We start from the raw sequence: 11,738 nt of genomic DNA on the forward strand, positions 1-11,738 counted from the left end.
CGCGCATATATATAGTATGAGGTCTAAGCGTTGATGTAACTTGATGTAATACGTTATATTTTCATTTCAATTTGAGTTATTATACATCAATTATAAAAAATCTCCTACTCTTAATCCAAGCACCTTTACACTCAATAACTTCAATTATAAAAAGTGTTGCTCGATTTTTATAACAAAAATAAAAAATCCCTTCTTCAAATATATGTTTAATATATTTATAAAGATCTTTTGAGTCTTGATACAAAAAACATTTTAAGGTTAATTGCAAAATTATTAATTAAATTTTTACATTTTTGCAATTCAAGATCCCGGTGCAAAATTTATTTTTTATAATTGCAAAATTGATATCTGAGCATTGAGCATTAAATTAGATTTTTTTTTTGTTAAATTTTCAAATATTTCAAAATTTAGGCCTCAAAACTAAAAAATCTAGTACGAAATTGCTATTAAAATTTACTATTTAAATGACAATCGAGAATAAAATTCTATATTTTAATTGAATGTCGCTAACTTTTTCAAATATTTCAAAATTTATCAAAATAAATAATACATGAGAATCACAAATATTACCGAGAAGAGACTTAACGATTCAGTGAGTCAACCCAGCCGGCACCTTGGTTGCCTTGCGTAAAAGGTACTCCTCTCTTCTCTCATACTCAACTTCGTCTGGTTTTCTCTCCATTTTAGGGTTCTTAAATTGGTTTGTATAATTTATTATCGTAATTGTCCGTCGGATACCACATTTTCTTCTTTCTTCGTAAGCCCGATAATTCATTGAAAAAAGTATAAAGGAAAACAAGTAACTAAAGAAAGAAAAAGAGGATGAGCGATCCTCCGGTGACTGAAGCGAAGAGCGGTTCCGATGCGTCTCGAATTTCGGAACTTCAGAAATGGTTGGCGGCCCGATTTGGCGATGCCGGCAAAGAAGTTCCGGATTTCGAATACACCCCGAGAAGCGTCGGTTATTTGCACACTCTTCTCAACATCTCCGAAGCCAAGGAAAAATCTGCCGATATTGTGGCCAAGGATTTCCGGCGAAAAGCCGCCGAGTACCGCTCTCAAGGTCCCTCCCACTCTTTCATGAGTCTCTCTGTTGTGCGATTGTTATTAATGTGCTTTCAATTCGACGTATTTTACCGAATTTTCCACATATTATGTTGTGAAAATGTGTACGATAACTCTGTTACAATCATGATGTCAAATATAACTTTTGGCGTAATGATGAAATTTTACAGCCATGTCAATTTGTAGTAGAAAACTTGCAATACTTACTGGATGTATAGTCTCATCAAGCTATGATTTGTTAATATGGTTTCTGTAGCTGCAAGGATTAGGGAGATATTGGAGAGCGTGGGGCTGGCACAGGATAGTTTGCCATCAAATGTGGTTGGGTCGGCGCAGGTTCTAGCAAATGTGGCAAATTTGTTGAATATAAGAGACACCGAGCTAAGTAGGTGGGTTTTGCCCATTGATCTGTAAGTTTTATTTTCTTTGGTGTTTTGCATTCAGTTCGTGTAGACTAAGTTGGACAGACGCATTTTCTAGTTTTCTAGTAGCAATGGGGGATATATCTTTGAGGAAGAGTGGTGTGGAGGAGAAGAGGGCTAAAGTACAAAAGGAATCCAAAATTCTTCTTGATTACACTCGAAAGGCAATAGCCAGGCTTACCTATCTGAAAAGGTAAAATTTTAAATGGATAAGGAAAATTAGGTGCTTTTTTTAATGCATTGATTCTAATGTTCTTACATGGATTGCCGCTTTTGTGCCTTTTAATGAAGTTTTGTTACTTATCAAAAAGTAATGTTCTTAAATTGTTATACGTGGCATTTAGAGAATATATTCAATTTGTTAAAGTGATTTTGGTTTTTGTTTCAATTTTGAAAACCATTTTGATAGGACGCTGGCACAGCTAGAAGATGATCTACCTCCATGTGAGGCTCAAATGGAAAATTGGAAGACGAACTTGCAAGTTATGGCTGCAAAGGAGCGGCAATACATGCAACAGTGTGCCAACTACAAGGTATTTCATCTTTGGATTTGTGTATCATCACTGTCTAGGTAACATTAAGTTTCATTGATAGTGATAAAAATGTGAATCTCTGACTTGTAGCACAAACATTTGATGTTGATCACTTGGTTCCAGCTGTCTCTTTGTTGAAACTTGGTCCCTAACAAGATGCATGTACTTTTGGAGATAATGTGGTTCTCTATGTTAGTAGTCTGTCGAATAATGCATTATAGGTCAATACAGAACCGTCAAGGAAGAAGGTTATCTCTATTGCCTTTTCAAATAGCTTTGTTCGCAAGTGTGGGTTGAAATTTTAGTGGAATGTGAATGCTAGGGAGTGGTGCCTCTATGTGAGCTCTTTGGGATGTGACAAAGCACATATACTTTTTTTATGTTGAAAATGATCAGATTTGTCGGGAAGAATCGTAATGGACTTTTTTTCATTTTTCTTTGTTTTTTAAATGGGATTGTTCTACATGTTGTGAGGATTCTATTATCTGGTCTAACCTGCATTTTTCTTATTCATTTAAAGTTATTCTATGGTTGTCTCATGTTAAAATTATTTTGGGACAGGCAGTGCTCAATCGTGTGGGCTACAGCCCAGAGATTAGCCATGGAGTGTTGGTTGATATGGCTGAACACAGGAAGGAGTTAGAGAAGAAAACAAAGCCAATACTTGACACTTTGAGGAGCTACCAAGACTTGCCTCCGGTAAAAAACAAAATTTCTAATTGTGTAACAATGGATCCCTGTCACGTGTTGGTTTCTATATTTTTGGAAAGATAGAGAACTCTAAATTTGTGATTATTTTGCTTCATGCAGGATAAAGCTTTGGCTGCTTTGGCAATTGAGGACAAGAAAAGACAGTATGCAGCTGCTGAGAAGTATCTTGAAGATGTATTGCATTCAGCTCTTGCCACTTCAGAATAACTCATGGAGGGATTGCTTTAATTCAATTCATGAGTAATTGTTGCCTTATATCTGGACACTGGGTGAGTACGATTTGTTGATCAGATTATTTCTGCTGAGTATTCTTTCTCTTTGAATTTACCTGCTTGCTGTCGGTCTCTGACGACAAAATCTTCATTATTATTGAATATTGGAACAGTAAGACCGACGGAGACTCTAATGTATGTAACAAATGGTGGATATATTTTGAAAAGTTTGGAACTATTTTTGGCTTAGTAACTTCCTAGCCATCTAGGCCTCCATGAATATAGGAGTAATGCTATATACTATACTTTTATCTCACTTTATTCCAACTTCATAAATATGAACGATGCGACATCATATTGGGACCATATGGTAACATATTGAATTTTCCATTCACAATGGTACCGTAATAATACTGTATACATCTACAACAGTTCTTAGTAAGACCAAGAGAATCTCGAGTCCTTTCCTCTTTTTGGTCGAGCGGTTACAATAATATATTATACATGATGTTGAACCTGTTAATTGCTAGCGAAAGGATTCAATTATGTTGCGGATGGGTCGCATTGTTTTCAATTCAGTCGCATTTTAATAGGTGTAAAAGTCGGGATATAAGTTTAACCAATACAAGTTTGAAATGGCAGAGCATGCTAGTTTCGTGGTGTTTGAACACAAAAATAGAGTGCAATTTGTTCGGTCGATCCATACTAACCATACACGGGTACTCGCGCCTTAAAGTGAAGGTGCCAAAACAATGCAGATTTGCAACCAAAGATAGCAGCAGCTTGGATTCATTCTTCGCTGGACTTTGTAGAGAAAATGACATCCTAAACACAACGCAATCCATCCACCTCAAATAGTGGTAAAATCATAAGCCAGGGCACACGAAAGGCAGTATGGTTTCTATATGCTATACCCAGTAACCAGTTATTATTCAAAAAAGCCTTCCTCAATAACATGAAAGGAGTCCAAATTCGGTAATCGTTCTGAATATAGCCATTTATACATTCCTTATGTCGAAAACTCAAAACATTCAACTCAAGATGTTGATCAATTCTTAAGATACGAGTTGTCTGACATCTCGGCTTCTCGAACAATCAATGCTATTGAAGAACTATATTCAAAATCACATTATAATGATTGCATCGTTCTCAGTTCTTGCGAGCTAATGCTGCAGCAATTCCACCAACAATAAGCCCAACAGCGGTGGCTGTGATGCCTATTCCAATAACACCATCTGCATTCCAAAAATATGTTTCAAATTGCTTTAGTACAATATACCACTCTGTGACGACAAAGCTTAACTAAATTCCAGTCATTACCTTTAGCAATTTTATCTTCAATTGTCTTCTTAAGAGTCTGAGCCTGCCTCCAATCAGGTGCAATCTACAAAATCAATTGTTTCAGACAAAAAAATGTTTAGAAGTGCATTAGCAAGCAGTTGCAAATTTGCTAAAGGTAATGACTGGAATAAGAAAATTCATGCATGCAGGTAGCAAATTTGTAAATGAGGATACAAGAAAAAAGGATAGTTGTTCAAACAAAATCGCATTATATGAGCTTATAAATGATTAGTGTGTCAAAGATTCACACTCAGTACAGAGATATTTCCACTCGAGATCTTCCCATAAGAAATATTCTCACATTTCAGCACTGACTCACCCTTCAGAAAGAGTTATTGCTTTTGAACAGTAATGAGTTTGTTCACCTTCGAAAATTATAGTCTCATGATTAACAGGAAATGTTGATGATCACGACAGAATACAAATCCCAAGTCCAGCTTGCTTATAAAATAAACCAATCACACTGTGATAACAAATTGAAGCTTCTAATAGAGGAAAATAATGGCCACCAAAAAGAACAAGGACATAAAAGACCCACTCTAAATACTACTCTAGAACAGACGCTGTTGCTATCATATAAATATTTTGACCTCTTTATGAACATTTACACCTATCAAACGGTATATGAACCAGATAATAATTCAAAGCTCAACCAGGTTGAAAAGGATATGACCTTTTGGTAGGAAAAATTTCTGTTACCTTAACTTTTTTTTTCTCTTTTTACATTCAATTTCTTGTTGTACCATAATAATCTTATAGTTCCAAGCACATGTAAAAGTTTTCATATAAATAAAAAGGACCAGTAAGACCACTGAATGGGAATTTAGGTGTCGCAACCCAAAAGTAGCAAACAGTAAAACAACCTCTAAGCATTGCTCCACAAGCTGCCGACTCCTCGAACAATCACCACTTCTGTAATAACCAACAGCCAAGAGATAGAGCTTCTCCCTCTGCTGCAAAGGGCTGCTAGTATTGCTGGCCAAGGAAGCTGCAATTGACAGTTTTTTATGATTCAAAAAATAATTTTAGGATTAGTAAACTCCAGCATTTCCTAACATCTGACATCTGAAGCTCGTGCATCAAAGACAAAGTAAACAGAAAATTGCATCACAGGAGAAAAGTTGGCCTAAAGATTAATATTTCTTCGTTGTCTTTATTGAACACAGAAAATAATTCAATTGAGGAAAGAGGAAGGGAGGTGAGTCCCCCTCATTTTTCTTTTTAGCGCTTTCCAGAGGATTGGGTTCCAACCGTGTATCTCAGGATAGTGTTATGAGAAACAGCATTCATAAGGATTTCCTTGGTTGATTTATTACCTTCAAGCATTGCCATCCCACGCTGCACATCTTCTGGCTGTCTTGAATGAACAAGAGCCCATGACAACCTCATAATGCTTTCACTCTTACGTTCATCTGAGTCTCCAGCCTCTGCAACTTCTCTCTCACAGCCCTACCAAGACATAATAAGGCTTGCGTCAAGACAATATTAAACAATGAATAAACATGGCAGTGTGCAAACCAGCATGGATCAATTGATTGCTCGATATATCAGTAAAGAAGGGGAAAGTGACTTAAAATGGTCCCACTTACATAATCGCTATATATTAAAACAATTGCTAAAATGTCCAATGTGCAACATTCTTCCCCAAATGCATTTCATGACTCTCACATGAAATTTGACAATGCAATGAGACAAATATATAATTGCTTGGTACCAAAATAAGGATCATAAAAAAATGAGAGATAGGGATGGCAGATAAAATGAGATTGAAAGTTCAACTGAACTATGCCATGATATAAACAGTGGTTCATGGTAATGACACATAAGGAAGACAAACATGGATTTAATCATGCACACGCACGCGCCCATCGCATACCCAAACTTATATCTATTAGTATATACATGTATGTGTATATAGCGATCCCCACCTGCCTAGACCTCATCAATTATGGAAAGGGAAAACACTACACCATATAAGCTTCTATTGCTAACAATTTGATATTTTAGTCTATATATGTATCCATTCATGCTCCCATCTACCCTATATCTTTAACCGTTCTTAAATTGCAGACAGACTTGATATAGCCTCGCTTCCTGCGGATCCTAACGAGCTTAAAAATCCAATTTGGAAACTATAATACATTCAATAGAACCAAGTTCCAGATCAGTAGTTAAGCCAACAAGGGCTGCACCACCTATGTGATTCTCCTTAGATGCAGTAATGCACCAATACCCAGCTAAACCAATTTCAGTGGAGCAATTACTAATGAACTAACAGTTTGATATTTTCTAGCAGTAACAGGTTTCTCGCAGGGAAGTCAACAAATAAAAATTTTAGCAAATTGCAGAATAAATGACTGAAGCCAACGACTCTAGCATCTCATCACTAATGAACTTGCAGTTTGAAAACACTTTCCCATAGCAAGAAGTTTATCGCAGGAAATTGAAAACATTGTGATAAACGTAACAGTGCAGAGTAGACAACTAAATTCGAGGGCTCTAGCCCCTTCGACCCGCCTTCTCCGGTCATGAAAAGCTTGAATACCTATAAGGTTAATTATCCCTAAATAATCCCAAAAAAACAAGGGAACTCTCTTTATCTACACAGAATACGCTACTAGACACCTCTAAGAACAAAGCATAAAATAGAACAACGTGGTTAAATTTGAAACAAGAAAATATGAATTCACACATAATTGCGACTCAAGGACCTCCCCAACCCCCGGCCGGCCCCCAAAACGGGAAAAAAATAAAAGAAATAAGAAGAATCAATTGGATATATTAAATTAAATTGTTTTTATATATTCCAATTTATGCTTGCTTACAAGGATGATGTCGCGGTCGCACCAAGGGATCTGATCGCCGCCGGCGAAGAATGAACCGATGGAGTCGAAGAACTGGCTGATCTTGGCGTCCATGGCGTTTGGTTTACGGAAATTCAAGTTGCAGTGCTTTGTTTCGGGAGTTAAAAACTTAAAAAAACTCGAAACTTTTTTTTTTTAAAGGAATAAAAAGAAAAACGATAATTGAAATGGACACGTGGCAATAACATAAAGAATCTGCGTGATAGTAGTGCCACGTGGCATGCCCTTCTTTTATTGAACCTCACAGAAAAAAAAACATTGGCACTTGATATTTGCCACCTTAGTGAAGTGTACGTGGTTTCTGAATTCCTTAGCATTGGCACTCAGGTGATAGGTCTGTTTGGATGTCTTTGTTTTGGTCTAAAAACTGGCTGCCTCTAAACTCTATTCCCCCATCAATTTTATAAGGAAAATATAATACAAAAATAATCTTACATATAATGTAATTTATCAGATTATAAAATTATTTTTATTATAAAATAAATCTAACGAATTATACGAAGTCGCGTCAATTTGTGAATTACTTTTACGTAATCTTTTTATAATTATAACAATACTCATTTTATAAAGTCCTCCATCGGTGGAGATACGAAAGTTCTCCACCATATTTAGTTGGTCTCAGTTTCATCATACATAGTGTTAGTTTTATGGTCGAGATTTTGGAAATTAAAGGCTGAAAAAATCGTAGTAAGATAGAAATAACATTAATGAGACAAAGAAACTCGAAATTTCTACGAAAAAAGGGTACATATCTGAATTTTATTCTCCAATTAGTGGTAGCAGTTTCATAACTTCAAAGGATAAGAGAAGTACCAAATTTATATTTCCTACTGTTTTCTCACACTTGTATGACTAGACAACATACCGAGTGAAGACATCTCTTTCATACCTCCTCCCATTTCTTCTTCTCTGCGAATTGCTATAGCATTCAAAAGCAGAATTTTGTTGCATAAAAGGGGAGAGTGACAAGAAACAATTGGTTCTTGCCAAGGGAGATTGATTCATCATTCCTATAAATGTGTCAGTTGTCACTATAACCTATTGATCGATGCTAGTCATTCGACTTACTTTTTCCCTACACTTCCGATTCTCAGATAAATAGGAAATGTCACTGCCTTTTGGTCCTGTCCATCTTCGATCGGTCCAAACATTCTTAAAATCCTCGATCATATCATTGCTCAAAAGCTCCACACCATTCTCCTTGACTGTTAGAAAAGCTGACCATGAACTTATGAATGCAAAAAAATGATCTAAATCCGTCAATCTCTCTGTTACAAATTGAAATGGCCCTGTGTGAAGAGCTCCATCCACCGGCTCAAATGGAAAATCAATGCTCCTATACTTATCATCCCACAATTTGCGCGCAGGCTCCCAATAGGGGCATGCAACAATGTCGTAGAAGTGTTGGAAGACTACATCAACCTTGTCATTAACTTCTGGCATGGTGTAGGTCCATGCAGCCATTACACCGTGAGGTTTTTTGAGTACCCATTTCATTTGTTGGTAGAATCTAGGGAGGTCAAACCAGTGCAAGGCCGTCGCCACAGTCAGGCCGTCGCCACAGTCACAATATCGATGCTTGATTGCGGTGCAATATTGCATTCAAGCTCGGCTGCAGACATGGTCGGAGGGGTGTGTTGGTATCTTACATTGGGTAGCCTGGGTGCAAATGCCAACTGTTTGGAGCTTGTGTCTGTGGCTATAACATTCTTGTAGATCCCAGTTATTAACATACATACATCCAGTATAAATAATGTCACACGGCATAACAGTACACACAGCACAACAGCCACTGCAGAGGCACAACAGATTGTAAACCATACACTGCAAAACAGATTCCCTCGCACTGCAGAGTAGATGGTTGGTCTCTGCTGTGATGTAACAAACTTTTTATTCTTTGATTCTCTTGTACAAGTCTATATATAGACCATTGTGTAACTATTATCATATCAAGGAAAAGTTTCCTACATTCTGTTGCTGTGTTTATTTGTTTCTTTACTCTGTTATTCAACATGGTATCAGAGAGCCTCTCGACTCAGCTAGTCTTCCCGATTCATGGCCAATCCATCTCCCTCTCCCTCTCCCTCTTCCTCTTTTCCATCCATACCTTCCTCCTTCTCTCACATCGTTTCAACCAAACTCACCATAGAGAATTACCTCCTTTGGAAAGTCCAAACCTCAGCGTATCTGTGTGGTCAAGATCTCTACGGCTACGTTGATGGCACCTTACCAAAACCTCCAGAATTCCAAACCAATGATCCTACTCAACCTTACAAACCCAACCCTGCCTTCTCTCTCTGGAGACGCACAGACCAAATGGTCCTCAGTGTGCTATTCTCCTCTCTTTCATATTCTATCTTGGGTCATGTTCTTTCCTCCACTACTGCCCAAGATCGTGAGATCTCTAATTTTTGCTTGCATTGTAAATCCATATTATTTTGAGGTGTTATTTTGTTATTTTAATGTGTTATTTTATTTATTTATTGTTTTTATAATTTATTTTGGTATGTTATAATGTTGGGTTTTTATTTCCTTATTATTAATTTATTTGTCTTTTAATTCCATGTTATTTTAATTATTTTTGTAGTGTTTTATTTTATTTGGGCTTGTGTTTTTGTATTTTTAGTTATGGGCTGTGTGTGTGATTTGTTTTAGACCCAGCCCTAGCAAAACCCAACCCGGTTTGAGGGCCCAACCCGTGCGAAGTGAGAAGCTCAGCCCAGCCCGAATACCCAGCCCAGCCCGTGCGGCCCGTGTAACCAAGCCCCCCACTTATCTGAACGACGCCGTTTTGGATGGAACCCTAGGGTTCCATCTCTTTCTCTCTTGCGCTGTGCCCTTCTTCCCCTCTCTGCTTCTTCTTCTTCCTTCAGGCAGCACGCAGCAGCTACCGTGAGTCACCCCTCCCATTTCCACCTCCTTCTTCCACCTCCACCTTGCATCTTCCTCTCCGTGTCGTTCGGCATGCACCCTGAAGGCTCGCTATCAAGCCGTGGCTTCGCACGGCCACCATCACCTTCCACCTCAAGCTTCCATGGCTTCTTCGTGTCCATCCTTCCTCTGTTGTCACAACCCACACTGCCACGCACGGTTTGAGTTGCCATTTTTGCTTCTTCCACCCGTGTGACACGCAAGCCCAGCGAACCGCCACATTTGGTCTATAAATAGGCCACGGCTTCTTCAAATAAATCTTCAGAGATCTTCACCCTTTTTCCCTCTTTCAAGCTTGTTCATTTTGGTGTTTGAAATTTAAATTGTGATTTTGTTGTGAAACCGAAAGTTTGAGGATTTAGCCATGCTTGGTTTTTGTTCTAAAATTGTGAAAATTTTACTCGGGTTGTTGGTTGTTGCCTTGTATTGAGACCCAAATTTCTGGGCATTGTTTTGCCGTATGCCACCACCTTGTGCAACTTTTCCTTTCACGTGATCTTCCAGAGTTTTTCCTGTCTCCGTGTGTATGTAATTTTTCCCGTTTAATAATATTGTTGTATTTATCGTTTATAAACTGTTGATTCTATTGGTCTGTTGGAATTTGGCCTTGGGCCGTGGAAGCGTTGGGATGTAAATTGTAGTTGTTAGAATTAGGCCTTGGGCCGGTTTGGAGGACGGGGTTTTACTTGTATTTGTGAAATGGTGAAATTGTAAATAAATGATTATTTTATGTAAATGAAGTATTTTAATTGTATATTTCTGTTAATTGTTAAAATGTATATTTATGGTTTTTATTAAAAATGTGCTGTGATGTCACGTGGTCTGTTTGCAATGGTGACTAAAAATGTGGGTGCGTGTGTATCACGACCCCAAGCCGAGATGAGGCATTATCTTGGTGGAGCTCCTCTGGTCACTTAAGAGTGTAACAGACTGACGTGACGTCCCCTGAGTTGTCGCAGGGCGACGACGAGAACGGACGAGACGGTAACGCTCTCGTACCTATTCTGTGACCTTTTGGCTGGCGAGGTTAGAGGATGCTTGGCCATGTACTCGCTAGGCGAGGAACTGAACATTGCTCGTTACGAAGTCTCATGCACGGACGTTACCCGTGATGTGACGATGAGAGCTAGGTCGTGCGAAAGGTCCCTAGGGGAGACCGTGGCGCATGCTTTTTAATTAATAATTATGATTGGACCAAAAATGAAATTTTTGGTGTGAGTGGTTAAAAAGGCTATTTTGGGAATAAAAATATATGGTATTATTTTATGTGGATTATGTCCATATGAGGACGCGTGTTACTTTTATATATCTCTTCGATGTTATTTCGGGTAATTACTTGCTGAGTTGTCATAATCTCATTGTGATGTTTTACCCTACGGTTTCGTCTTATGGTTCCGTAGAATCTGACGCAGAGCCCGAGTATGAGCTTGAGGAATCAGCTCCGCCGGAGGTTTGACTTGCTAAGTTACTGTTTAGCGTTATGAGATTTGTTTCCCTTATGTTATTTCCTGTATTTAATTTATCTGTCGAATGACTGTTTAATCCTAGTAAAGTTACTTTTCTGTTTTTGAACAATTCTAGTACTTAATAAAGAAATACCTTTTTATTTCTCCGCTGCGAATATTATTTTGTACACTTATTACATGTTGTACACACTTT

General features: G+C 37.9%; 3 protein-coding genes across 5 annotated transcripts; 1 reads left to right on the forward strand and 2 right to left on the reverse strand.

Moving 5' to 3' along the window:
* The first annotated feature begins 475 nt into the window (after nucleotides 1–475).
* Nucleotides 476–3,193, forward strand: LOC108999346 (AUGMIN subunit 1). Of its 3 annotated transcripts, XM_018976233.2 has the most exons (7): nucleotides 575–634; nucleotides 763–1,063; nucleotides 1,322–1,454; nucleotides 1,546–1,680; nucleotides 1,897–2,020; nucleotides 2,582–2,719; nucleotides 2,831–3,193. In XM_018976233.2, the coding sequence occupies exons 2-7, from the start codon at nucleotides 823–825 to the stop codon at nucleotides 2,936–2,938; spliced, it is 879 nt and encodes a 292-aa protein (XP_018831778.1). In that variant the 5' UTR covers nucleotides 575–634; nucleotides 763–822; the 3' UTR covers nucleotides 2,939–3,193. The 3 variants fall into 3 exon arrangements, with proteins under 3 accessions (XP_018831779.1, XP_018831778.1, XP_018831777.1); XM_018976234.2 differs by lacking the exon at nucleotides 763–1,063 and having other exon boundaries at nucleotides 476–634; XM_018976232.2 differs by having other exon boundaries at nucleotides 578–1,063.
* Nucleotides 3,194–3,824: 631 nt separating this feature from the next.
* On the reverse strand, nucleotides 3,825–7,266 carry LOC109020634 (mitochondrial fission 1 protein A-like). Its single transcript, XM_035689037.1, has 5 exons — nucleotides 7,110–7,266; nucleotides 5,601–5,733; nucleotides 5,148–5,272; nucleotides 4,264–4,327; nucleotides 3,825–4,178 (listed from the first exon to the last, which is right to left on the reverse strand). The coding sequence occupies exons 1-5, from the start codon at nucleotides 7,200–7,202 to the stop codon at nucleotides 4,093–4,095; spliced, it is 501 nt and encodes a 166-aa protein (XP_035544930.1). The 5' UTR covers nucleotides 7,203–7,266; the 3' UTR covers nucleotides 3,825–4,092.
* A 920-nt stretch (nucleotides 7,267–8,186) lies between these two features.
* On the reverse strand, nucleotides 8,187–8,612 carry LOC109020636. The gene has a single exon (XM_035689293.1). It carries the CDS (start codon nucleotides 8,610–8,612, stop codon nucleotides 8,187–8,189), a length of 426 nt encoding a protein of 141 aa, XP_035545186.1.
* Nucleotides 8,613–11,738: the final 3,126 nt, after the last annotated feature.

This window comes from Juglans regia, chromosome 4 (assembly GCF_001411555.2).
Source record: "Juglans regia cultivar Chandler chromosome 4, Walnut 2.0, whole genome shotgun sequence".
NCBI lineage: Eukaryota > Viridiplantae > Streptophyta > Magnoliopsida > Fagales > Juglandaceae > Juglans > Juglans regia.